The sequence below is a fragment of the Arvicola amphibius genome, chromosome 3 (genome assembly GCF_903992535.2).
Source record: "Arvicola amphibius chromosome 3, mArvAmp1.2, whole genome shotgun sequence".
Classification (NCBI taxonomy): domain Eukaryota; kingdom Metazoa; phylum Chordata; class Mammalia; order Rodentia; family Cricetidae; genus Arvicola; species Arvicola amphibius.
Window position 1 is genome coordinate 90,146,582 of NC_052049.1, and position 27,168 is coordinate 90,173,749.

The following is a 27,168-nucleotide window of genomic DNA, read 5'->3' on the forward strand; positions in this document are numbered from 1 at the left end:
ATCGTAAAAAAAAATAATGAACCCCTTGATTTTGAAAAGAATTATATAAAATAACTAACTTTTCAAACAGGGAACAAACTCAGGGTTCAGGCTTGGCTGCGAGCTCCTTCACTTCCCAAGCCAACACGCCCACCCCCAAGCCGTGTTTAAGTGGCGCGTCCCCCTTGATTTTATTCCCATTCCTCGCTGAGCGCTGTTTATGGATCGAGTTGGATAACCATCTGAAAACTGCAGCAGTACTTAGGTCAGAAATCTATGCTGGGTTCCTAGAAAGCAGAACGCAAACGCGACAAGAAGCGGGTGGGCTTCCCATACTTCTGCTTTCCCTTGAAGGTCGAAAGCACAGCGTCAAAAGGTGACCCGGGGTTTGGAAGGACGCGGATTGTCCTTTGAACACTCAGCAAAGTTGGCCTCCAAGCGTTTGGAAAGTGTGATGGGATTCTGAGGAAGGAGCCTCAGGAGCTTCAAGGGTTAACGAGCCGAGGTCACATCGGCCGTTTGAAGCTCCTCCCCGCGCAGTGAGGTGAAGACTTTTGAAAATCACCCCACTGCAGACTCCTCCCCCGCCTGGAATCCTCGCCTGGAAGTGCTAGGAATGCCTCTGGCTGCGCGCGTGTAGACGCCGGCTGGCCGTGTCCAGCGCAAGTTTGCAGCGGGACACCGTGGGACCCGCCACCCCGGGTTTGCAGCCGACATACCGTGGGGCCCGATTTGCAGCGCGGACACAGTGGAGTCTGTGAACCGAGTGGACACGAGACGCTGAGGATGAGCACCGGGGATCTAGCGCTGCGCTGGGCCATCGCCCTGCTTCTGGCTGCTGCTGGGGCTGCAGGTAAGGCTTGCTCCAGGAGCCCGCGCAGGGTAAGGAGCAGACGCCCCTGGATTCGGGGAGTCCCCGGTGATTTGTTTATTTTTGAACGAGAAATGGTGAAATGAAATCACTCGTGAGAACTTGTAGTGAGGGTCCTTCCCGAGCGACTGGAAGGAGCTGTTTTGGAAAGGGAGTGCCGGAGTTGTAGGGACTCAAGGTGGGCTTAGGGGAGACGGGGAGGGCTTCTCCCGGGTCAGCGAGTGAGGGTCCCCCGGAGGTGTTATGGGTCTCCCGGAGCGATGTACGTGGAAGTCCAAGAGGAGAGCTCCCGTCATTCGTTCTGGGTTGCCCAGCTGCCCAACTTTACTGCCCCTAGTCCTCTGTGTACACGATTTGGGGTCTCCACAGCTACACACCCAAATCCTGCTGCTACCGCGTGCCCGAAAGCACCGCCCCAGCCCAACCTTCCACCGCACCCCCGAGCTCCTACTGGGTGAAGCCGGAACAGGCGAGCCTCGAGCCACTCCCCTCGTCCAATGGAAGGCGGAAGCTGAGGTGCAGGGGCATGGCTTGCATGAGCCTCCCTTTGGGGCAGGGCTCTACGTCTGGGGCTGCTGGGACCCTGCAGAGTTTCCGGGAGTGCTTAGACCTTAATCCCAATCTAGGCCCAGTTTCCCTGGTCCAGTTTCCTGGTGTGCCTCTGGCCACCAAGCCTCGCTAGCCAAGACTATCTGACAGGGTGGGCCAGGGACCCGGCAAGGACTCTCGCTGCTCTGCTATGTTCCCACTCTCTGAATACGTTGGGTTTGGCTGCCCCGTAAAGTGGACTTTCCTTTTAGGAGAGGTGTTGGAATTTGGACGGAGGTTAGATAGTGTGTAATCAGGTTACAGTCCCACCCCCAACTTCTTTGCAGTCCTGAGGCTTGAACTTGACCCTGCACATTTGTATTCCCCCACCCCCTTTAGTCCAGGCTAGCCTATAAATTACTATATAGCTTAGAATGACTGAACTGATCCTCCTTCCTCCTCAGGAGTGCTGGGATGTCAGGCCTGTACCTTCATGCTTGGAGATTGGGATCCTGGGGATAGAAGCCAGGGAGGCAGGCACTCTACCAACTGCGCCCAGTAGTCTGGCTACTGCTCGTCTCCCAGTCAGCCTGGCTGGGATAGGAGCAGTTTAAATGGCTCTTTTTCTCCTCAGAACCAGTGCAGGTAGTGACTAGTAGGAGACTAGAAGGAGTTTGTTAGTCCGCAGGGAATGGCTGTCAACTGTACAATCCCTAAAGACGTCCAGCCTAGAAGGAGTTTGTTAGTCTGCAAGGAATGGCTGTCAACTGTACGATCCCTAAAGACGTCCAGCCCGCCTTTAATCTCAGCACTGGGAAGGTGGAGGCAGGCGGAGCCTTGTGAGTTCTAGGACAGCCAGGGCTATACAGTTAGACCGAGTCTCGGAGAGAGAGAGTGTGCAAGCCCGTCGAACAGGCAAACACTGGGCATTCAGTTGTAATCACAAACAAGGCTTGACCAAAGGCCCTAATTTCTCCCATACATCTTTGCCTTCTTTAAGGAAAAAACGTGTTTTATGAAGTGTTGAGTGAGATCTGGTTTCCCATTGTGCAGGAAGGCCTAAGAGCCCCTGTGCTGATCTACCAGACTCCCAGCCTGTCTGTCACACCTTATGCTCATAGTGACTACAATAGCTTGTTCTGGCTTCCTGCTTTGCCTGGACCGTGTGATCTGACACCTGGTGGTGGAGGCAGAGGCAGGTGAGTTCGAGGCCAGCCTGGTCTACAAGACCTAGTTCCAGGACAGGCTCCAAAGCTACAGGGAAACCCTGTCTTGAAAAACAAACAAATGTGATCTGTCGTCGTGTCTTCAGGTTGGCCAGAGCAGATGGGGGCTGGGGTGGTGGCTCAGTGGTGACATGCTCTCAGTGCAAACGGGGGGTGGGTGACCTGAGTAGGAATTGCCGGCAACCATCTAAGCCAGCTGTGACAGCCTGCAATGGCGGTGCTGGGAGGGTCCCTGGGCCACCAGGAAATCTGGGCCAAAGCATAAACAGGAGAAAGACAGAGGAAGTCATGTGTTCTGGCCTATACACGCATACACACATGCACACACATACACATGCACACACATACACACACACACACACACACATACACAGATAGAGCAAGGAGCTGATGTAAGGGGAGTCAAGCATGTTTTTTGCAGGGTCTTCCAGACACAGGGAGAGTACAATTTTGCGAGCACTGATAACGTGCCGTGGGTGTATTCATTTGCCTCCATCATGATTCTCATCGAATAGAATTGGTAAAAGATCGGGCGAAGTTGGATTTTTTCTTGTTCTTTTCAGTTATCTATTTTTGGAGGCAGTATCTCACTTTGTAGCCCAGGCTATACTGGAATTCCCTATGTAGTTCAGGCTTGCCTCACACTGTGGCAGATCATCTGCACTGGCCTTTCTTTTCTATTTTTATTTTTTTAGTAGGGTCTCACTGTGTAGCGCAGGCAAGTTCCGCCTCACTCCCGAGTGCTGGGAGCCACCCCAAGCCTTTTGAAGGGTGATGCTCCTGTCTCTGGGTAATTAATCCCTGCTCTTATCTTCCTGCTTCCTCCAGATAAGAGTCTGGAGTCTAGACACTTGGCTCTGGTCTGTAGCTTGGCTCTTTGGCCAAGCCTTTGGTGTTCTTCCCCTTTCCGCCTTAAGTACATCAATACTTAGAGCATCTGCACCTCTGGGCTTGTGAAGCAACGCTGCTTAGGTTGCTAAGAGTGGATTTGGTCAGCAGGATGAGGACTCAGGCCTTGGTTGTCCTAGATGTGTGTTAGCCTTGGTGGTGAGTGCCTTTGCCATTGAGCCATCGTAAGTAGTCAAGCTGAGGCTGTGAAGGACTCAGTCACGGACCTGCTCAGGAAATGCCGTTCCACAGGTAGAGTGGACACCAGCAACCGTGTGCCTGGGCACGTGTGTGCTCACCTGTTAGGAAAGTTGGGCCGTCAGGAAGTTTAGGGCCACTGTGAAAACACTGTGTCAATGTGTCCTCACCAGGGTTGACCGCCAACCAGGCTCTAGTCTCATAACAAAGGAGACAGCCCTGACCTGGAACCAGCCATTAGACCCATCCCCCTTATCAAAAACCAGGCAGCTCAGGGTGACCGTGATCCACTGGTCCTGGTCCACTATTAACTTTGTCAGAAACATAGTTTTGGTAGATGGGCAAGATGACCCCAGATGACAACATTCAGAAAAGAACTCTGGGTACTAAGAATATCTAGCAATATCTGTGCTGTGTAAGCTAGGTTTGCCAGCTCCTGCCTGTTTCAGTTGTTCAAAGGGTAACGGAGGTCAGGACCTCAAAGCGGCTTAAGGATGGCAATGTGTGTGGACTGTCTAGAGAAATAGAATATTCAGCTGGGCGGTGGTGGCGCACGCCTTTAATCCCAGCACTCGGGAGGCAGAGGCAGGCGGATCTCTGTGAGTTCAAGACCAGCCTGGTCTACAAGAGCTAGTTCCAGGACAGGCTCCAAAGCCACAGAGAAACCCTGTCTCGAAAAACCAAAAAAAAAAAAAAAAAAAAAAAAGAATATTCAGTTCCAGGCTGGTTTGTGTAAGTACTTGTGGGCTTGAGATGACGGGTGGCAGAGGAGGGTCTCTCCTTCCATCATGCGAGTCCTGGGGATTAGACTCTGATAGGCCTGGCAGCAGATCCTTTACCCACTAAGCCATCTTGCTGGCCTTATTTATTTGTTCTCTTATTTCCTTGAGATGGGGTCTCCTCGTGTACCCCAGGGTGACCTGGAAGTCGCTGCGAAGCTCAAACTTGTAACAGACTTCTTGCCTTTGCCACGAGATCCCTGGGAGGGCAGGTGTTCACCCCTCCACCACACCTTCCTAATTTTTTATTCGTTTGGTTTTGTTTTGAGACAGAGTCTTGCTATGTAACCCTGGCTGGCTTCAAAGTAATGGCGATCCTCCTGCCTCCCCCTCCTTAGGGCCGGCATGAGGGGCTTCTACCTCATCGCCAGGTTTATGCAGTGGCGGGAGTGGAATCCAGGCTTTGTTTGTGCTGGGCAAGTACTTTCCCACCTGAGCCCCAGGCACGGCCTTCGGGTGTGGCGGGTATTTCCACACCTCATGCTTATTTGTATGTCATTTAAGTGAGAACATGGGTTAATGACCCATCACCAGGGCTGTGTGGCCTGATGGGATGACGCTCCTCAGCCCTTTCCTACCGGTGCCCCTCTGAACTTCCCTTTTATAATGATCCAACCAATCCTGGGATTCTAGATACCCTGTTCACCCGACCGTCAGAGAGAGTCGGTGAGTCACTTCCTTTACTGGCTGCATGAGTCACTGGTCCGGTTAGCAGTGGGTAATGGAATATTATCGGCACATTGAACGTGGTGGTACACGCCTTTAATCTAAACTCAAAAGTTCCAGGCTACCCCTAGGTACTGTGACACTGTTCAAGGAGGAAAAAAAAAAAAAGAATTACAGCATAGTTGAGCAGGAAGCCGGGACTTGGGAGGAGCCACTGAACCGCAAAGGGGCCCACTCGGGTGTGGGATTTCAGGCTAATGAACTTTCAGATTTGTGAAGCTGGGCAGTGGTGGCAGCTTACACCTTTAACCCCAGCACTCTGAGTTCGAGGCCGGCCTGGTCTATGGAGCAAGTTCCAGGACAGCCAGAGCTACACAGAGAAACCCTGTCTTGAAAACAGCAGCATCAAACAAAGAATTACTTTCAAGGTTCTGCCTTTGTAGGGCTTCTTTGAGGCTTCGTTTTCCTTCCGTTGCATGCTTGTGTGGCACAACACACGGCACGTGTGTGGAAGCCAGAGGACAGCTTGCCTGAGTTGGTTCTGTCTTCTACAACGTAGGTCTCTGGTCTAGAACTCAGGCTGGCAGCGTTGGCAGCAAGCACACTGACCAGCTCAGCCATCTAGACCCAACAGAGAAGCGTTAGCAGTTTGCTGCGTCCCTCAGGGGACTCTGCTTTGTCTTCATACTGGGGCAGCTCCAGGTTAGACCTGATGGCTGCAGGTTAGATCCACTGCTCTTGTTCCTGCCAAGTCTGTCTGCCCACAGCCACTGTAACCCAGATGTCCTCCTCTGGCCTCCCTGGACACTGCGTTCTTGTGCACAAACTCACATACAGACACATGATTTAAAAGAATAAAACACTTATCACAGGGCATGGTGATACACACTTTTAATTCCAAAACTCTGAGGCAGAGGGAGGCAGATTTTTGAGTTTGAGGCCAGCTTGGTCTGTAGAGCAAGTTCCAGGACAGCCAAGGTTACTCGAAGGAAAAAACAACAAACTAAAAACTAAAAAGACCTTTCTTTGGGAGGCTGGAGAGATGGCTCAGAGGTTAAGAGCACTGACTGCTCTTTCAGAGGCCCTGAGTCCAATTCCCAGCAACCACATGGTGGCTCACAACCATCTATGATAAGATCTGGTGCCCTCGTCTGGTGCATATATACAAAATAAATAAATCTTTAAAAACAACAACAACAGGGGGCTGGAGAGATGGCTCAGCGGTTTAAGAGCATTTCCTGCTCTTCCAAAGGTCCTGAGTTCAATTCCCATGCAACCACATGGTGGCTCACAACCATCTGTAATGAGGCCGGCAGGAAGAATAATGTATAGATAATAAACAAATAAATAAATATTAAAAAACAACAACAACAACAAAAAGACTTCTTTGGTAGCTAGGCAGGAATGGACAGAGGCTCAGCGATTAAGGAAGGGCACTGGCTGTTCCTCCATAGAACCTGAACTTGATTCGCAGCACCCAAGCGACTGCTTAAACACATTTATAACTCCATTCCCAGGGGATCAGACTCCCTCTTCTGGCCGCCATACATGCAGGCAAAACACCCCTACACGTATAATACAATTATCTAATCAGAAATTTAAAATTACTTTAATCCCAGCACTTGGGAGGCAGAGGCAGGTAGATCTCTGAGTTCGAGGCCAGCCTGGTCTACAAGAGCTAGTTCCAGGACAGGCTCCAAAGCTACAGAGAAACCCTGTCTCGAAAAACAAAACAAAAGACTAGTAAAATTAAAAAAAATAAGAAAAGTTCAAAGAAAACATGACAAAATCTCCAAAACGGTAGCATTGAATTCATTTTGTGCTGCCGTCCACTGCTGGGCACGGGGTGTGAGGATCGTGGTTTGCGTGCTCAGCAAGTCTCCATTGGAGAAAACTAATTTCTCCTTTGCAAGCAGTTGACACTTGGGGACAGCTTCTGGCTTAGGGATGGTCCCATGTCCAGTTCCTCTCTCAACCCTGGGACCCCGCCTGGCTTGGACCTGTGCTTGCTGCCACTGTCTCTGTGAGTTCGTGTTGTGTTTGGAAGGCCTTGCCTCACTGGTGCCTTCCAAACCTCTGGCTCTTGGACTGTGCCGTCTCCTCATCTGAAGGGTGCCCTGGGTCCCGAGGGAAGTATTCCGAGATCTCTCACAGTCTGCACATTGTCCAGTCTGGGTCTCTGTGTGTTCCCATCTATTGCAGGAGGAAGCTTCTCTGGTGAGGGCCGAGGGAGACGCTGATCCATGGGTAGAGCGGAATGCTGTTAGGAGTCGTTTTGTTGCTATGTTCCTTGACCAGAGCAGTAGTAGCTGTTTTCCCTCTCGGTCCCTGACCTTTCTAGTCCCAGGCTCTTGGCCATAGTATCAGTGTCGAGCATGGCTTCCATCTCATGAGGTGGGCTCTAAGTCTGGTCAGACAGTGCTTGGTCACCCTCACAGCTTTTCTGCCACTAGCGTGCCAGCAGATCACAAAATCAGGTGACCTGTACTTTAACCCCAGCACTCCAGAGGCGGAGGCAGGCAGATCTCTGTGAGACCAACGCCATCCTATATATATATATTCTATATAGAGTTCAAGGCCAGAACTACATGGTGAGACCGTCTCAAAATAAAACTTCAAGTTACTTAAATAATTAAATTAGATAATTTTTTTTTCTTCTGAGACAAGGTTTCTCTATATTCCTGGCTGTCCTGGAACTCGCTCTATAGACGAGGCTGGCCTTGAACTCACAGAGATCCGCCTGTCTCTGCCTTCCGAGTGCTGGGATTAAAGGCGCGTGCCACCACCGCCTGGCAAATTAGATAAATCTTTATATATTTTCTTTTCAATAGTTCAGATGTCAATGTTAACGACTGATCGACAGATTTTTCCCTTTGCATTTATTTGTTGATCCTCAGCTCTCCTTTTGGGTCCAACAAGTTTCATTTGCTATGCTGGGTAAATTTGCCACTCACTGGGGTTGGTAGGATGGTGTGTGGCCAGCTTGGCCTGCTGCTGTTGAGAGACCCTTTCTCCCGCTTTGCTCTCGTAGCCAAAGACACATGCAGCAGGAACGAGTTCCAGTGCACAGACGGGAGGTGCATCTCCAGCAAGTGGGTCTGTGACGGTACCCCGGAATGCCCGGACGGGTCCGACGAGTCCTCGGAGACGTGCAGTAAGCCGCCTTTAATTGCTGGTGGTGTGAGGGACGACACCCAGGCCTTTACACATGCTGAGTAGGGACTCTTCCTCTGAGCCATGCCCCCACCCCTCCCTGGGGGGCTCTGCTGCTGTGTGAGACCCAGAGTCCTTCCAGAGCAGCCCAGGAATGATGGGTTCAATTATAAATTGAGAGGTGGGACAGAAGATGGCTATCCCTAATCCAAATTTCCAAAGTGTTCTGTTCTCTGCGGCGGTGGGTTTGGTAGGCTTCACCCTGATCCCGTTCTGCACGATGTGGTCACGATACAGGTCCTCTGAAAGCCCTGCATGAAGTTATCTGAAGGGGCTGCATGGCTAAGCAGGCATGGGTTCCTGTGACCAACCCTCATGAAATGAGTTTGATGCCTGGAACCCATATTGTGGAAGGACTCCTGCATGTTGTCCTATGACTGCCACATGTCATGGCTGTGTGCGTGCACGCGCACATACACACACACACCTGATGTAACTAACCAGCATTCATTTTGTGTACTGCTCCTCTTTCTCCCTAGTGTCTGTCACCTGTAAATCCAAGGAATTCAGCTGTGGGGGCCTTGTCAGTCGCTGCATTCCTGACTCCTGGCGTTGTGACGGACAGACAGACTGTGAGAACGGCTCGGACGAGCAAGGCTGTGGTGAGTGCTGCCCAGACTATGGGTGGTGTGTGTGTGTGTGCACGCATGCACTAAGGAGTCGGTCTTCCAGGGGCCCTGGGGTGTTACAGCCATCAGGAGCATTTCTAAGGGGATTCCACCTGTAATGTGGTTGCTCCTTCACCCCCTCCTGTGGCTTAGATCCCACCTTGAGAAACGGAGATATGGTGACCTCGGAAGCATATGCAGGCAGCAAGCCCTGGCGACGGTTGCTGGGCAGCCCTCGTGTAGGCTGCGCATGTAGGAAGTGCTCACATATGTCTCTCTCTGTGACTTCAGTACCCACGCTGAGGAAGGAGGCTTCCCCCAGCTGCTGAGCTGTGCTAAGAAGGCCAGTGTGCCTACCAGCTGCTGTCCTGGTGTCATTACCACCTCTCTGTGCAGCTCTCTGAAGACCCACGGTCCCTGAGTATTATATCCGTGTACTGTGGGTTTCCCCACACCTCATACCTTCAGTGCAGTGGCATGTATGTAGTTAGCACAGTAAGCATTAGTAACGGAACCAGAAGCACTAAGATGGAACTCAGCCCTGTGTGAAATACCCCAGGAAGGGGCTCAGGTGTGGCTCAGTGGTAGAGAGCCGACTTGATACTTGATCGTGTGAATGAGGGAACTGAGGCAGAGAAGGCTGTGCAGCAGTTTCCTGGGCCCTGGCCTGCTACCACCACGGCTCTCCAAGCCTCTGCTTGGGTTGTGGCCCTTTTGAGCACAGGGATCCTGTCTACCAATGAACCGATGTGTGGTGGCCTGGGCCGTGGCGTGACAGGGTGCTCTCCTCCCTGTGCGCCCACAGCCCCCAAGACGTGCTCCCCAGATGAGTTCCGCTGCCAGGACGGCAAGTGCATCTCCCAGAAGTTTGTGTGTGACCAGGACCGAGACTGCCTGGATGGCTCCGACGAGGCCCACTGCCAGGCCACTACCTGCGGCCCCGCCCATTTCCGCTGCAACTCCTCCAGCTGTATCCCCAGCCTGTGGGCCTGCGACGGCGATGGTGACTGTGAGGACGGCTCCGACGAGTGGCCCCAGAACTGCGGGGGCCGCGACACTGCCTCTGTCCCCAGCAGCGGCCCCTGCTCCTCCCTGGAATTCCACTGTGGCAGCAGCGAGTGCATTCATCGCAGCTGGGTCTGTGATGGCAGTGCGGACTGCAAGGACAAGTCGGACGAGGAACACTGCGGTGAGGCCCTCGAAGGGAGGTGAATGGCTCTCTGGCCCCGTATGGGTGCATTGGGGCTTAGCAATATGAGATTTCCCGGAAAGAAAGGTGATTTATTTTGGGTGAGGGGCAGGCTCAGTGGTTAGGAACGCCTGCTGTCAGAGCGTGAAGTCTTGAGTTTGAATTGCTCAAGGCTGCAACCGGTGCTGTGGATGTGAAGGCGGGAGAGTACCTGGGGCTTGCTAGCTGCCAGTCTGGCTCCAAGCTCAGTGAGAGACCCTGACTCAAGGGAACAAGGAGGAGCTCTGCCAGAGCGTCCTGGAGAGCATACCTGCATGTGCACACACACTGCACAGTGCTGTGTAAATAAAATTTCAGCCATCAACCAAAGACAAGGGCTGGGTGTGGCAGCATCTGCCTCTAGAAGCAGGTGTGTCTGTGAGTTCAAGAGCCAGGACAACCAGGCTCTTGTAGAGAGGCCATGTCTCAGAAAATATTGTTTTTTTCTTTCTTTGGAACAATGAAAGAAATTGAAGGGCCGGGTCCAGGGCTTTCAGAAGGAAGAATTTTTTTGGGGTGGGCATGCAGTTTCAGTGGTGAGTCAACAACCGTCATGTCAGGGAGCCTGGCAGCAGAGAGGCTCACACAGAGCCACAGCTATAGCTGATCCACAAGCAGCAGGCACAGAGAGACATAGCTGGGAAGGCTGAGTCTTCTGAAACCTTAAAGCCTGCTCCCAGCGACACACCTCCTAGTCCTTCCCAGACATTTCCACCAGCTGGGGACCAGGTATTTAAACATACCAGCCAGTGCAGGCATTCTCATTCACACGCCACATCACACATGCATGAGGCCAGGGTTCAGTCCCCTGAGTAATTTATTTAAAAATGAAATTATTAGCTGGGTGGTGGTGGTGGTATACAGCAGAGGCAGGTAGATCTCTACAAGTTTGAGGCCTGCCTGGTCTTCGGAGTGAGTTCCAGGACAGCCAAGACTACACAGAGAAACCCTGCCTCAAAAAAACAAAAAATTAAATAATAGATACAAAATTATTATTGCGTCAGTTCTCGCCATCACTGCACAGTTCCTAGGGATTGAACTCAGGGCTTTGGGCGTGGTGGCAGTTGCCTTTACTTGCTAGCCTTCAAACTGCTAAATTTAAGCTAACCGCGGAAAGGCATGGGAGGGTCTCTGGTTGGTGCTCCTTGTGACAATTACCACTCTGTCCCCCTCAGTGGCGGCCACCTGCCGGCCCGATGAGTTCCAGTGTGCGGATGGCACCTGCATCCATGGCAGCCACCAGTGTGACCGTGAATATGACTGCAAGGATGCGAGCGACGAGCTTGGCTGCATCAATGGTGAGCTCCGCCCCGCTGCTTCCTGTAAAGCTGGGGTACTGCTGTTCTCCCCTGAGGGAGGGGCAGGTCCCTAGCAGCTGTCGCTTCCTTCCTTCCTTCCTCCCTCCCTCCCTCCTTCCTTCCTTCCTTCCTTTTTCCTTTCTTCTCTACCTATCTACCTTCCTTTCTTTCTTTTTTTTTTTTGAGACAAGGTTTCTCTGTGTAGCCCTGGCTGGCCTGAAACTCACTCTGTAGACCAGGCTGGCCTTGAACTCACAGAGATCTGTCTGTCCCAAGTGCTGGGATTAAAGGCGTGCACCACCACTGCCTGAAACCCAGAGCTTCATGCTAGTGGCATACACAAGCCATCCAATCCCATGAAAAGAACATTTATAAAAGTCATTCTCTCTTGAGTACCCCGAGGTCAAACTCATGTCATCTGACCTGGTGGCACTTTTTCTATCTCTCCGGCTGCACGTGACTTAACATGACCACACTCCAGGGCTGAGGTATTGGTAGGTTGCTTGTCTAGCGTGCACACGAGCGTGCATGCTCTAGTCACCACATGCTGGGTGTGCTGACACATGCCTGCCACCCTACCCACTGGGAGGTGGAGGCCTTGCTCACACGTTGAGTTTGAGAACAGCTCTCACTTAGAAAATTCACTGTTTGTTTGCTCTTTCAAGTTGAACTCGGGACTTCTAATCACTGGACTAGGACTTACTCGTTACTTTTTAACTGTATTGCCAGAGCTGGGTGTGGTGTGCAGGTCTGGACTCAGACAGTGGAGAGCCGGAGGCAAGGAAGGACACAAATGTGAGGCCAGTCTGAACCAAGTAGACCTCTGGATAAGAGACCCGATTCAACCAAAAATTCATATCTTTGCAACTGTCACTATAATCTCTAGGATTTTTGTTTGTTTGTTTATTTATTGTTTTGTTTTTTCAAGACAGGGTTTCTCTCTGTAGTTCTAGCTGTCCTGGAACTCATTTTGTAGACCAGGCTGGCCACAAACTCACAGAGGTCCGCCTGCCTCTACCTTCTGAGTGCTGGTTAGATTAAAGGCGTGTGCCGCCACTGCCCTGCTTTCCAAGACTTTTTTGACCTCCCGGCTCTCCAAAAGTTTTTTGATCCTGCAAAGTTAAAACAAGCTCTATTTCTGTTAAACAGTAACTGTCTGCTGAGCTCCCAGCAACTAACCAGACAGAGCCTCGCTTTTACCTTCAAGCCCTGTGGGAGAAAAAAGCCCATAAAGAAACTCCTCACAGCAGGTGTGCTGGAACACCCTGTAATTCTAGTATTTGGGAGGCTGAGGCAGGAGGACCTCTCGAAGTTCCAGTGTCCTGAAGTATAAGAGGAAGTTTCAGGCCAATAGGACTGACTATACAGTTAGACTCCAGGCAGGGGCTCTACCACTGAGCCACACCCCAGCCCCTCACTGGGGATTCTAGGCAGGGGCTCTCCCTTGAGCCACACCTCTAACCCCTCACTGATGGTACCGGTCAACCACTCCTGACAGTTCTCTTTGCCTCTAATTAGTGACACAGTGTGACGGGCCCAACAAGTTCAAGTGCCGCAGTGGCGAATGTATCTCCTTGGACAAGGTGTGCGACTCCACCCGGGACTGCCGGGACTGGTCGGATGAGCCCATCAAGGAGTGCAGTGAGTGCTGGGAAGCTGGGGGAGCGCGGTGTTTTGGGGGAACTGGACGTGGCACCAACATGTAGTGACTATGGGGCCGTGAGCCTCCCCACCCCCACAGGATCAAAAGGTCTAGTGTGCATCACTAAGACCTGATAGAGCTTTGGCTCTAGGGCAAGAGGGGCCTTAGGGGAGGGGTGCTGGGAGATGAGGACCTGAGTTCAAATCCCTAGCACTTGTATAATATAAAAAAAGTCGTTCTTGAGTTTGGAGAGATGCAGTTAAGAGCACTTATAGCTCTTTTTTTTTTTTTTTTTTTTTTCATGGGAAAAATGTTTATTTTGAAACCTTTTTAGTTTAGAAATACAAAACCTCTTGTGGAGGGGAAAAGGAGAGAAAAACACAAAGTATACAGGCAACTTTTTACTTCATAAGCTTCTCACACCCTCATTTGTTCCTAATTCCAGCGAAGAGAAAGCACTCAGCCACCCACAATAATGTTATTAATAGGGATATGGATCAGTTTCACAAAGAAGCCAATGAATCCCATGATAGCAAATCCTATGGCTGTGGCCATGGCAGTCTTCTGGAATTCTTTTCTGTCGGGCTTGGTGCATCTTTTAACCAGCCGAATTGAGTCCTTTACGAACTGCCGACTTGGCTCAACAAACTGCATTACCTGATCCATGACTGATTGCGGGACGGCGGCTTGAGAAGGTAGAGACACGTAGCTTAGGAGAGGACTCCACTTATAGCTCTTATAGAAGAGTCAAGTTTGGTCCCAGCACCTAAGTCAGGTGGCTCGCAGTCGCCTATAACTCTAGTCCCCTGGTCCCTGGTGTCTCTGCATTCGTGTTCTCACACCCACGTGCAGATACACGTGCACACCTGATTCGTGTTCTCACACCCATGTGCAGATACACGTGCACACCTGATTCGTGTTCTCACACCCACGTGCAGATACACGTGCACACCTGATTCGTGTTCTCACACCCATGTGCAGATACACGTGCACACCTGATTCGTGTTCTCACACCCACGTGCAGATACACGTGCACACCTGATTCGTGTTCTCACACCCACGTGCAGATACACGTGCACACCTGATTCGTGTTCTCACACCCACGTGCAGATACACGTGCACACCTGATTCGTGTTCTCACACCCACGTGCAGATACACGTGCACACCTGATTCGTGTTCTCACACCCATGTGCAGATACACGTGCACACCTGATTCGTGTTCTCACACCCTCGTGCAGATACACGTGCACACCTGAACGTTTGCAAAGGCAATGCAATGGCTTAGTGTTTCCCGGGGAGAGTAAGGGCTCTAGAATTGCCGAGCTGTGTCTCCTCATGCTGTGCAGGGACCAACGAGTGCTTGGACAACAATGGCGGCTGCTCCCATGTCTGCAAGGACCTCAAGATTGGCTACGAGTGCTTGTGTCCCAATGGCTTCCAGCTGGTGGACCGGCACAGATGCGAAGGTGGGTCTGCGGCATGTCTGGGCCGTGGCTCTGACCGCCTCTGCCTTTGCCCGCTGAGCACTGTGCCTCAGTTTCCCCAGGCGCTCAGTGGGCAGGAGTGCAGTCTCCCCCTCTTAGGGCATTCAGGAGCCGTCCAAGGGTAAACACTGAATGGGGCCTGACTGTTAGGAAGCGTGGATCATTGGCACTCCTGCCTTTTGGGGTCATCATCAAGAATCAAGGTTCACTCGGGAGGCAGAGGCAGGCAGATCTATGTGAGTTCGAGGCCAGCCTGGTTCACAGAGAAAGTTCCAGGACAGCCAGGGATACACAGAGAAACCTTGTCTCAAAAACAAAACCTAACAAAAAAGCATTAAGGTTCAGGCACAAGCTGGAGCTCAGCTGACAGAATGCTTGCCTCATAAGCAGCAAGCTCCAGGTTCCACCCCATCACATCGTAAGCCCAGCAGGTGGCCCACACAGACAACCAACACTCAGGATGGTAGTGGGATCAGAAGTTCAAAGTCATCTTCTATGTAGCAAGTTCAAGGCCAGCCTGGGCTATGCAAGAAGTCTCAGAAAACAACAAAAGAGGCCATGTGGGTGCAAAATATTTTTAATCCCAGCACTTGAGCGACAGAGGCAGGCAGATCTCTGAATTGAAGGGCAGGTTGGTCTATATAGCGAGTTCTGGGTCAGCCAGGACTACATAAAGAGACCAATAATAAATAAACAGAACCCCCCCCCCCCCAAAATGGAAGAAAATGAAGTGAAGGAAAGCTGGCTGGATAAATCCCACAGTCATCTAGCACTGGAGTGAATGGCAGGGTCACGTGTCTGCTAAGGGTGAGAAATCCTCAGGCCCTGGAGGACATAACGTTTTGATTTTAGCTCTCCTGTCCCCACTTGTAGCCTTGTAGGAAGGGTTCCTCTTCCCCAGAGCAAACCTTTTCGTTACTACACACAGATATTGACGAGTGCCAGGAGCCGGACACCTGCAGCCAGCTCTGCGTGAACCTTGAAGGCAGCTACAAGTGTGAATGCCGGGCCGGCTTCCACATGGACCCTCACAGCAGCGTCTGCAAGGCCGTGGGTGAGCACAGACAGGGAGCCAGGGTGCCCGGGAAGCTGAGGGGTGGGCAGGTCCTCTTTGGGGTGCTGTCTGGGTATGGGAGCTCTCCGGGATTTGTGCTGATAGTGGGGCAGTACAGTGAGGACCTGGGGCCTCTTCCAGATGTGTCCTTTCTAGGGGTCACCGGCTGAGGCTGTAGGACTCTCTCTACCTGTCCCTCTCGCATCTGGGAGAGGGAGATGTCTGAGCCTCGGTAGCATCTCCAGTTATTCTTACTAAAGAAATGGATCCCGGGGTCTCGGGTTCAGTAGGTAGAGTGCTTGCCTGGCTTGCGTGGAGCCCCGATTCGACTCCCTCACCACTCCACGACTTTCCAGGCTCCGTAGCTTACCTCCTCTTCACTAACCGCCATGAGGTCCGGAAGATGACCATTGACCGCAGCGAGTACACTAGCCTGATCCCCAACCTGAAGAACGTGGTGGCCCTGGACACTGAAGTGGCCAACAATAGAATCTATTGGTCTGACCTGTCCCAAGGAAAGATCTACAGGTGAGCCGCAGTCCCGTCACCCCGTCGCCACCCCATCCCCTGGTGACGCCCAGGCTCCAGGCTCTAATGTGATCCTTTTTTCTGCCTCAGCACCCTGATGGACCGAGCGCCTAGCTTGTCCTATGACACCATCATCAGTGGGGACCTGCAGGCCCCGGATGGGCTGGCTGTAGACTGGATCCATGGCAACATCTACTGGACAGATTCGGTTCCAGGCAGTGTGTCTGTGGCTGACACCAAGGGAGGAAGGAGGACAACGCTGTCCCAAGAGAAAGGGACCAAACCCAGGGACATTGTGGTGGATCCCGTGCACGGGTGAGTGTCTCAGAGCCGAGGCTACAGAGGACATTGGGGTAAATCAAGGTGGGGGATCCACAGCTGGGTTGGAAATACGTGATGTGTGTAGCTGAGTGAGATGGTGTTGAGCTAGAGGAAGACAGTGCGGAGGCTGGGGGTTGTCCGTGAAAGAGCAGAGAGGTGGCATAAGGAGGTAGTCTCTCGAACCCGAAATCCCTTCACTGAGGAGGTTGAGACAGGAGGATTGCTGCGAGTTACGGAATAGCTTGGGTTGCAAAGTGAGATCCTGTCTCAGAATAATCAAAATAGCGGCTTAGAAGCTGGCTCAGCAAGGGGCTGGAGTGGTGGCCCAGTGGACAAGGGCACTTGCTCCTCTTGCAGAGGAACCAAGTTTAATTCCCTGTTTCCGTATTAGGGAGCTCACAACCACCTGTAACTCTAGGTCCAGAGGCTCTGATGCCTCTGGCCTCCTTTAGTCTTGGCACACAGGTACATAGACACAGAAACATAGTGGTGGTGCACGCCTTTAATCCCGTCACAGGTGGATGGTGGGAAGCCAGCCTGGTCTACAAAGTTCCAGGACAGCCAGGACTGTTACACAGAGAAACCAAATCCTGGCTCAGTGGGTAAAGACATTTGCTTCCAAGCCTGACTACCTGAGTTTAATCTCAGGGATAGCGTCAACCCCTTCCCCTAAATGTTACATGATACACACACGTGTCCATGCAGTGGACAAATAAATGTTAATAAAACAAAGGTGCTGGGATGTAGTTCATCTAGTGGAGTGCTTGTCTAACACGCCTAGTCCTGGCTTCTGCCTCGTGGTCGAACACCTGTATGTGACAGAGACAGGCGTCTCAGAAGTTCAAGGCATCCCCAGCTCTATCATGGTTTGAAACACACAGTGACCTAGGCTGGGGATGTGGCCCAGTGGTGGAGTACCTTCCAAGTGTGCAGGAGCTCTGGCTTCATCTCCAGAACAAGGAACAGGCAAATAGCCTAGGCTTCGTGATGCGTGTGTTTTAATGCTAACGTCTTAATTTTGTGCCCAGACTTCCCAGGCTAGCATAGGCTTGTCATCTTGCTGGCCCCATGGACAGCATTTCTTAGATTGTATTCTACCCTCTACATACCTCACACACACGCATACAACACTGTGCAAAGTCCCCGTTAAGTTATTTCCTGGAACACTCAGAGAAGAGAAAAGCGCCTCCCGTTAGTGTCCTGGACATTCAGGGATAGGAGTAAATTAGCTCCTCTTCGACCCATGGAGATCTGGAGATCAGACAGGTCTATAAGAATTCGTTGCTTTCCGGGCGGTGGTGGCGCACGCCTTTAATCCCAGCACTCGGGAGGCAGAGGCAGGCGGATCTCTGAGTTCGAGGCCAGCCTGGTCTACAAGAGCTAGTTCCAGGACAGGCTCTAGAAACTACAGGGAAACCCTGTCTCGAAAAAGCCAAAAAAAAAAAAAAAAAAAAAAAAAGAATTCATTGCTTACTGGTCTCTGTATCAGGGCCCAACAGACTAAGCAATTGCTAGGCATTCTGTGTTGGGAAGCTCCCCACCCCCACCCCTGTAAGTGCTGTTCCTGTCGGGCCACATCCGCGTCTGTGCAGGAGTGATTTCACAGAGTCTGTGCTTCAGGTGTAGTTTGCACTCTGAATGCTGCAGCACCTCCTCTGCAGCGTCTGCGGACTCTGGTACGCGCCACCACACCCAGGCTTAACTCCACACTTGGCGAGCTGGGCTGACCGTCCGAGGTGGCAGCTCTTGCCTGGGAGGACCCTGCAGAAGTTGCAGTTGTTGGCGGCAGGGTGGAGGGTTGAAGAGGAAATGTAAAGGGCCTGTCTTGTAAGCGTGGGACCTGAGTCCGTCTTCACTGCCCATGTACAAAGAGCCAGGTGTGGTTCCAAATTGAGAGCGAGCTGTTTAAGCTGACCCTTGTCACCAGTAGTGGGAGCTGGCCACCAGAGGTCCTCATCTCATGTCTGTTTTCCCAGCTTCATGTACTGGACAGACTGGGGGACGCCTGCCAAGATCAAGAAAGGGGGCCTGAATGGTGTAGACATCTACTCGCTGGTGACTGAGGACATCCAGTGGCCAAATGGCATCACACTAGGTATGTCTAAGGGGTGGTCTGGCTTGCTTACATCCTTGACATTTTGTCATTGACGTTACCCACTTCCTATGCAGCTGGAAGGGTTACTGGGTGGTGCAAAAGCCACGATGTGGCCTTCAGGCTCATATGTGATAGAGTACTTCTCCCAAAGATGTACCTTCTACCCCAAGCTAGTGCCCTGAAATTTTTCTGGCATAGTCTGGAACTTTCTGAAACATTCTAGAATCTTCTAGAACATTCTGGCATATTCAGGCAAACTGGATGATCTTGTTACCTCTGACCTCTCCATTTCTCCTTGTCTGTTCATGCATTTTAGATATTCCCAGTGGCCGCCTCTATTGGGTCGATTCCAAACTTCACTCTATCTCCAGCATCGATGTCAATGGGGGCAATCGGAAGACCATTTTGGAGGATGAGAAGCAGCTTGCCCACCCCTTCTCCTTGGCCATCTATGAGGTGACCCTGGGAATGTGAGGGGATTTGGTCCAGCCCTAGGTTTGTCCTGTCCATTCGAGCCAAGACTGGAGCTCTAGAGAGGTGGTAGAGTTGCAGGTTTTTCCTGGAATTGGTTTTTTTTTTTTTTTTTTTTTTTGGTTTTTCGAGACAGGGTTTCCCTGTAGTTTCTAGAGCCTGTCCTGGACCTAGCTCTTGTAGACCAGGCTGGCCTGGAACTCAGAGATCCGCCTGCCTCTGCCTCCCGAGTGCTGGGATTAAAGGCGTGCGCCACCACCGCCCGGCTTCCTGGAATTGTTTTTTGTTAGTGTTTTTGGGTTTGGTTTTTTTTTTTTTTTTTTTTTTTTTTTTTTTTTTTTTTTTTTTTTTTTTTTTTTTCTGGTGCTAGGATTGGAACCCAGAGTTCATGAAGAGACAGGAAAATGCCCGAGGCTCACTGGCCAGCCAGTGTAGCCAACTCAGTGAGCTCTAGGTTCAGTGAAAGACTCTGTCTCAAAAAATTAAGGGGAGAGTAACTGACATCCCTGTGACCTCCATACACACATACATACACACCCCACATACGTGTGCAGAGCACATGCCGAACATGAGCATATGCATGCAACACGTACACATACACACAATGGTTAGGAATGGACGATTTTATGTACCTTTCACATGTTTGTTTTTTTTAATGATTTTTTTTATTTTATTGGGTTTTTTTTTTTTTTTTTTTTTTGGTTTTTCGAGACAGGGTTTCTCTGTAGCTTTGGAGCCTGTTTTGGAACTAGCTCTTGTAGACCAGGCTGACCTCGAACTCACAGAGATCCGCCTGGCTCTGTCTCCCGAGTGCTGGGATTAAAGGTGTGCGCCACCACCGCCTGGCTAATAATTTAACTTTATTTTCCGTGCTTTGGTGTGAAGGTGTCAGATTCCCGGGAACTAGATTACAGACAGTTGTAAGCTGCCATAAGGGTGCTGGGAAGTGAACCTGGGTCCTCTGGATGTTGAGCCATCTCTCCAGCTCTGTAGCCCCATTACTATGTTATAAAGTAGAAACTTTCTACCACACCCAGTATTGCTTATGCGTAGAGAACCCCAGAAGTTTGGGGAGGTCATGGAGATGTATGCTGCTCCGGTGTCTGATGGGCTTCCTCGTCTTCTGCACGTCACCCATAGGACAAAGTGTTTTGGACAGATGTCATGAATGAAGCCATTTTCAGTGCTAATCGCCTCACGGGTTCAGATGTTAATTTGGTGGCTGAAAACCTCTTGTCGCCAGAGGACATTGTCCTGTTCCACAACGTCACACAGCCTAGAGGTAAGCCCCTACCCTGAAATACATTTCTTTGCCACTGTCTGAGAATTCCCGAGACTTCTGCTCTGGTGCATCTGATGCCATCGGCTCGTCTATCTGAATGTCCTCTTCTCCCCCAGGAGTGAACTGGTGTGAGAGAACGGCCCTCCCCAACGGTGGCTGCGAGTACCTGTGCCTGCCAGCCCCGCAGATCAACCCCCACTCCCCCAAGTTCACCTGTGCCTGTCCTGATGGCATGCTTCTGGCCGCCGACATGAGAAGCTGCTTGCCAGGTAGGACACACTCCCTGGAGCTGTACCCACATGAGCCTGCCAAGGCTGACTGGACCCCAGCGCTGTCTGGGGACTCCTGGATGCACTAAATACACTCAGACTGGGTGCCCCTTTGTGGCTCCATTGTATCTAAGCTCCTGTGGAAGTCATCTGACTTAGGCCAGGGTATCAAGTGAGAAACAGGACCCCTGTCTATGACATCAACTGAGAAAGACTCAGTTGGGGTTTGTTTCTGTCTGTCTTCTGTCGCTAAAACAGACTGCTTGAGACTGGATAATTTATAAAGCATAGAGGTTCATGGTTCTGGATACTGGAAGTCTTAGAGGGCACTTATTTCTGCATGCTAACGTGGGAAGAAATCATGTGTTGAGACAGCAAATGTTCTCATTTTATCTATTCATTTAGTTAAAGGACAATTGTTCTGATTGGAGGGCGCGTTTCAGGACAGCCAGGCTACACAAGGGAAACCCTGTCTCAAAAAATTTTTAAAAATTAAAAAAAATGGTGGTTCAGTTTCTTTTCTTTCTTTTTTGGATTTTTTGAGACAGAGTTTCTCTGTGTAGTCCTGTTTTTTCTGGAACTCACTCTGTAGACCAGGCTGGCCTCAAACTGACAGAGGTCCACCTGCCTCTGCCTCCTGAGGGCTGGGATTAAAGATGTGCACCGCCATTGCTCATCAGTGGTTGAGTTCCTAACGTGCATTTTGGAGGTCACTGTCCCATCTCAGGGACCAAAGTGTCCTCGACTCTTCCAAATCCTATTGTAAGAACAGGATAGGTCCTCTGGAGGCTAAGGCAGGAGAATCTCAAGTCTGAGGTCACTCTGGAGCAGTGCCAGCTTCTCATTACCACCTTTGTCTTCGTTTCCTCACGGCCCTAGAACTGGCCTGCCCTCCGTGCCGAGCCGAGCGGAGGTGGGAGTAGCACCCAGCTCATGGCATTCAGGTCATGTCTTTTGTCCCGTCAGAAGTCACACCTGTCCTGACCACCCAGGGGACATCTACCATCAGGTCTGTGGTCACTGGAGCAACCGTGAGGTCTCCACAGCACACGGAGGATCAGTCGGCTTCCAGCACTTCCAGGGAGCCCGTGGACGTCCCTGGCCTCAGCACGGCTGAGTCGGTGACAGTGTCCCACCAAGGTAAAGGCCACGCCCACCCTACATTTGCTTAGTACACTGATTTGGTTAGTGGGATTGGGGAATGTGCCACCATGCCTGTGTGGTCAGAGCACAGCTTGTGGGAGTCTGTTCTCTCCTTCCACCTTGGGGGTCTTGGGATCCTCTGTGGACACTGAAGGACAGCTCAGCCTGAGACCAAGTCCACCTGACTTAGGCAAACCTTGAAAGCATCTCCAGGTTTCCCTGAACAGGATGACAGGAAGACTGTGTCAGGCAGTCCCCGTGGGTGGCTCCTGTCGTCTGACCTCAGCTTCCTCACTCTGTCCTTTCTCTTACCCCAGTTCAGAGTGGCAGAGGGAGCGAGGAGCCACAGGGAGTGAGTGTCTTGTCCATCATCCTCCCCGTTGGTAAGTGCTAGCTGGGCTGCTGACGTGCTGGGGCCCCTGAGACTTCATGCTTAGCCTGCTGGGCCACTCCTCCTCTCTGACCCTAAATGGAATGTCCCTGTCTGAGAGACAACCCTGCGTGAGGGACGATGCCCCTGCCTGCCTCTGACCACTGTCCCCTTCTAGCTCCATTCATGACAGATAATACTGAGTGCCCAGGTTATGGTGGGATACAGCTCTGTGAGTGTGTTTGAGGCCAGCCTGGTCTACATACAGAGTTCTAGACTGGCAAAAAGAAAGATCGCCAGATGTGGTGGCACACACCTTTAATCCCAGCACTCAGGAGGCAGAGGCAGACAGATCTCTATCGGTTACTGGCCAGCCTGGTCTACATAGTGAGATTCAGGACAGGCTCCAAAGCTACACAGAGAAACCCTGTCTCGGAAAACAAAACAAACAGAAAAACCCAACCAAACGAACAAAGCAAAGTTGTCAGGGTCTCGGAAGATAGAAAAGTGTCAGGCTATGGAGCCCAGGCTGGTTCAGAAGTTGGCATCCTCCTGCCTCATCCCTCTGAAGTGCTAGGCTTATAGGTCCTGATGCCACCCCCCCTGCAGGGTTTTTTCTTTGTAGGATAAGGAAATGTAATTTTATACTCAGAACACATTGCTGTCCTGTGACGGAGCCAGAATGGGAATGCCCATGGCCTCACTGGCGCAAGGCCTCCTGGGGCCCGCCCCGACCAAGCCCTCTTTCCCCACAGCACTGGTCGTCATCCTTGTCTTTGGGGCCATCCTGCTCTGGAGGAACTGGCGGCTAAGGAGCATCAACAGCATAAACTTTGACAACCCAGTGTACCAGAAGACCACAGAGGACGAACTCCACATTTGCCGAAGCCAGGACGGCTACACCTACCCCTCAGTGAGTACCCTTTGTGGGAGAGGAGGCATCTAAGAAACTCAAGGACAGAGGTTAGGTGGAATGGAAAAAAGGAAGCCAGGGGTATCCAACAGGTCAGCGGTAGAGCCCCTGCCTAGAGTCCCCCAGTGAGGGGCAGGGGTGTGGCTCAGTGGTAGAGCCCCTGCCTAGAGTCCCCCAGTGAGGGGCAGGGGTGTGGCTCAGTGGTAGAGCCCCTGTCTAGATTCCGTCAGTGGGGAGTTAGGCAGGAGTCATTGGCAGAGCCCCTCCTAGCATGCTTGAGTCCATATTTCATCCTCGGTGACTGCAGGAGGAGGTTCAGGCTCCTCTGGGTAGAAATTGGGTAATATGCAGAGGAAGCAGTCCATTGCAGAGGCCTGTGATAGGATTGGGCGTAATGTATTTAAGAAGCATGTGGAAGACTGGGAAAAAAGTGGCTCTGTTGCTAAGAACACCGACTGTTCTTCCCAAGGAGCCACAATGGTCTATAACTCCAGTTCAAGAGAATCTGACACCTTCTGGCCTCTGCAGGCATGAGGCACACATGTGAGGCACAGATTTTCATGCAGACAAAACACCCATACACACACACATCAAAAAAAAGTCTAAAAAAGAAAAAAGAAAGTGCATGGTCCGAGAGCCTGGAGGTGAGGAAAGAGGACATTGTGAGCCTTGGGGAGGACTCCTGTGAGCCTTGGGGAGGACTCCTGTGAGCCTTAGGGAGGACTCCTGCACTGTGAGCCCTAGGGAGGACTCCTACACTATGAGCCTTAGGGAGGACTCCTGCACTGTGAGCCCTGGGGAGGACTCCTGCACTGTGAGCCCTAGGGAGGACTCCTACACTATGAGCCTTAGGGAGGACTCCTGCACTGTGAGCCCTGGGGAGGACTCCTGCACTGTGAGCCCTAGGGAGGACTCCTACACTATGAGCCTTAGGGAGGACTCCTGTGAGCCTTAGGGAGGACTCCTACACTATGAGCCTTAGGGAGGACTCCTGCACTGTGAGCCTTAGGGAGGACTCCTGCATTGTGAGCTTCAGGAGGGTTTTCCACAAGAGGCTTTACCCAGCACCCTCTGTGGCTGTGCAGGGGACAGAAGGTGGCGGCCCAAAGCATTAGAGAGATGCCTGCTGTGTGGAGTGGGATGTGCTGAACTCTGGCCCTGTGCACTGCCCATTAGACTGACTGTTTCCTGTTTGTGGTTTGCTGACAGAGACAGATGGTCAGCCTGGAGGATGATGTGGCATGAACAGCTGCGAGAACCATCTCTTTCCGGGATCCATTACCACTCTCAGGCAGGAAGGATACTTTTCTCCACACCTCCCTGTCCAGGACTGGTCCTGTCACCTCGGTGGCCTCTGTGTTGCTCAAAGCAAGACAAGAGTGAAACTGGGCTGTGGGCCAAGCTCGGCGCCTGCCTGCCCCAGGCTCTGTTTTATATATTTATTGTCAAGGGGCAGGAAGGGCTGCTGGCTGTGCTCAGGACAGGAATTCTAGCTGGGAGTTTTCCACCCATCTTTCTTTCCTTGGAAGGCAAAGAGGCGACCCCAGAAGCTTCTTCATTCCCTGCTCTCTACTCACAGGAAGGAGGAAGGGACCCAGGTGGAGAGGCCCTTTGTTCTGAACATTCAGCGGCAGGTGCTTGTGACAGGGTCCAGGTACCACAGCCAATCCCTAAACTCAGGACTCCGTGTGTTTACCTCCAGCCTGCATGCCTTAGCCGCCCTCCAGGAAGCCTTGGCTCTGCAGAAGCCAGGAAGTGACTTGTGGCACTCAGGCACTGATCTTGCCAGATCTTGGGGCCAGCAGCTGCCAGTGACTGATTCCTTCCCATGCCTCCGCTGAGACTTCACCCGTTCCTGGAGGAACAAGCCTGCTTCGCCATGCCCTCTTCATATCTATGAAGTGCCTGAGATTTCCAGTTGCCTTGCTCAGGAGCCGAGGCTGTGTGTGCTGTCTGGGCCTCCTGCTGCTCAGGCGTGGCTGTCAAGACCTCATTCCCGCACGCAGCCCCAGTTGTCTGCATGGGACCTGCGCTTCATTTCTCTCTTTTCCGGTTCAGGGTTGGGCACCCATGTGCACCGCATCTGTGCCCTGAGGTCGCGCTGTTCGGTGCTGTGCTGTGCTGTGCTGTGCTGTGCTGTGCTGTGCTGGAGCTCTGGGCCAGAAGCAGCCCCATGTCACTGACCACAGAAGACGATGCCCAGGGAGGAAGGAAGACATCAGACTGATCAGGATCCAGGCGTCCGCAAGCACCTGCTCTCTTCAGTGCTGGGATGGAACCCCAGAGCCTCTTTGGCTTCTATTTTATTTTTTACTATATATCTACACTTTAAACCCCTGCCTGACAGCTTCTGATTCTGTGTCAGCACCTGGAGCAGTTTGGCTGTTCAGCTCCTCTTAGGCCAACAGAGACTTCCCTGCTCAGCTGGGCTTTGGTGTACACCTGTCACCCCAGCAGGAGAGCCTGAGGCAGGTGGGGTGCCAGGAACTGGAGGTCAGCCTGGGCTACACAGTATAACACTGCCTCAGCAAGGAAAAAGGGAAGGAAGAAAAGCAAGAAACCGGCATAATTTTTCATCCTGTAATCAGCCAGGCACTAGGCACCAGGTGGTGCACACCTTAAATCCCAGAACTAAAGAAGCGGAGGCAGGCGCATCTCTGAGTTCCAAGCCAGCTTGAGTACATAGTGAGTTCCAGGCCAGCTAGGGATACAGAGTGAGACTGTATCTGAAAACCAAAAGAAATCCCATAATCCACTTCACTTGGGAGAACGTAGAATACTAAGAAATTATCACAAACTTGCCACACGGGTAACTCGGGATGACAGTGGCAGTCCTTGGATTCCTGCACATGCCCAGCTGAAGGGCCCCACTGTCGACAGGAGGCGGGCACAATGTAAAGGAACTCTGAGGCAGCGGCACCTGGCTGTCTTCATTCTGTATGTTTGTTCGAGGTTGTCACACTGTTAAGTCTATTTATTTTTACCCTGATTGCTGCACTCGTTGGTGACTTTCTTCAGGTTGAGCTGGGTGAAACTCTGGGATGCTGTGTACGAAGAGTGTTTGAATGGACGCTCTCAGGCCTGTGCGTTGCCTTGAGGGATAGGAACGGCTTTGAACCCGTTGTTCAGGGTTTTCATGGGCTGAAAGTGTCTTACTGTGATGGATTAAATTCCTTTTGAAATCCTTGTTATCGTCCTGTGTGTACATGTGTGAGGTGTGGCGTGCAGAAGCACGGGACTGGAGGTCAGAGGGCAGCTTTGCGGAGTCAGGGCTCCACACTTGCCCGGGTTCTGGGACTTGAACTCAGGGCCTCCAGCTTGTGCGATGAACATGTTTGACTATAGACATGTTTAGTTTTATTTATGTACATGTCTATAAGCATATATGCCCGTGTTTATATGGGTGCACACACCTCCATGTGGAGGTCAGAAGCCAGCTTTGGGTGTCCTGTCCTTTGAGGCAAGCTCTCTCCCTAAACCTGGGCTCCATCAGCTTTGTCCGATGCCAGGACGCCCCAGCCTGTCTCTGCCCCCTCAGAGCTGTGGTTGCAGGCATGCAGAGAACCCCCATCTTGTTAAGTGGGTGTTGGCGGCTGCTCTTGGCACGGTGAGTGTCCCTAGCTGCTGAGCCATAGTCTGGCCTTGATTTCCTAAATCAGTCATTTAGCTAAACACTTTTGTGTTTGTCGAGTTGGGCTTATTTGGTAGTTTTGTTTGTTTTTTGAGCCAGGGTCTCACTGTGTAGCTCAGGCTGATTTTGAAGTCAGAAACCCTCTATCTGTCTCTGCCTTCCAAGTGTTGGGTTAAAGGTGTGTTTGCACCTGTCTGTATATCTTAGGATAGAGACTATATCTTTCCAACGTCTTTGTTTTGATATTTTCTTTTTTTAATTTATTTATCTTTTTTTATGTACGTTGGTATTTTGCCTGCATGCATGTCTGTGTAAGGGGGTTCAATCCCCTGGAATTGGAGCTACAGACACTTGTGAGCTGCCATGTGGGTGCTGGGACTTGAACCCGGGTCCTCTGGAAGAGCCATCTCTCCAGCCCATTTTGGTGTTTTCATCACACACACATGTATCTGATCGTGTGAATCCTGTCACCCCACTCCAGC

The 27,168-nt window shown here is 51.6% G+C and overlaps 2 protein-coding genes across 2 annotated transcripts; one reads left to right on the top strand and one right to left on the bottom strand.

Moving 5' to 3' along the window:
• The first annotated feature begins 565 nt into the window (after window positions 1-565).
• Ldlr (low density lipoprotein receptor) lies at window positions 566-26,246 on the top strand. Its single transcript, XM_038321637.2, has 18 exons — window positions 566-832; window positions 8,167-8,289; window positions 8,828-8,950; window positions 9,762-10,145; window positions 11,360-11,482; window positions 13,001-13,123; window positions 14,472-14,591; window positions 15,538-15,663; window positions 16,020-16,191; window positions 16,282-16,506; window positions 18,489-18,607; window positions 18,924-19,063; window positions 20,219-20,360; window positions 20,477-20,629; window positions 21,596-21,769; window positions 22,090-22,155; window positions 22,898-23,055; window positions 24,265-26,246. The coding sequence occupies exons 1-18, from the start codon at window positions 766-768 to the stop codon at window positions 24,298-24,300; spliced, it is 2,574 nt and encodes an 857-aa protein (XP_038177565.1). The 5' UTR covers window positions 566-765; the 3' UTR covers window positions 24,301-26,246.
• On the bottom strand, window positions 13,513-13,841 carry LOC119809009 (protein transport protein Sec61 subunit gamma-like). Its single transcript, XM_038321638.1, has one exon. It carries the CDS (start codon window positions 13,788-13,790, stop codon window positions 13,584-13,586), a length of 207 nt encoding a protein of 68 aa, XP_038177566.1. The 5' UTR covers window positions 13,791-13,841; the 3' UTR covers window positions 13,513-13,583.
• Window positions 26,247-27,168: the final 922 nt, after the last annotated feature.

Coding starts and splice junctions, on each gene's coding strand:
- Ldlr (XM_038321637.2), top strand. CDS start 766: ATGAGCACCGGGGATCTAGCGCTGCGCTGGGCCATCGCCCTGCTTCTG. Junction 8,951..9,761: donor CTCGGACGAGCAAGGCTGTG/GTGAGTGCTGCC, acceptor GTGCGCCCACAG/CCCCCAAGACGTGCTCCCCA. Junction 20,361..20,476: donor CAACGTCACACAGCCTAGAG/GTAAGCCCCTAC, acceptor CTTCTCCCCCAG/GAGTGAACTGGTGTGAGAGA.
- LOC119809009 (XM_038321638.1), bottom strand. CDS start 13,790: ATGGATCAGGTAATGCAGTTTGTTGAGCCAAGTCGGCAGTTCGTAAAG.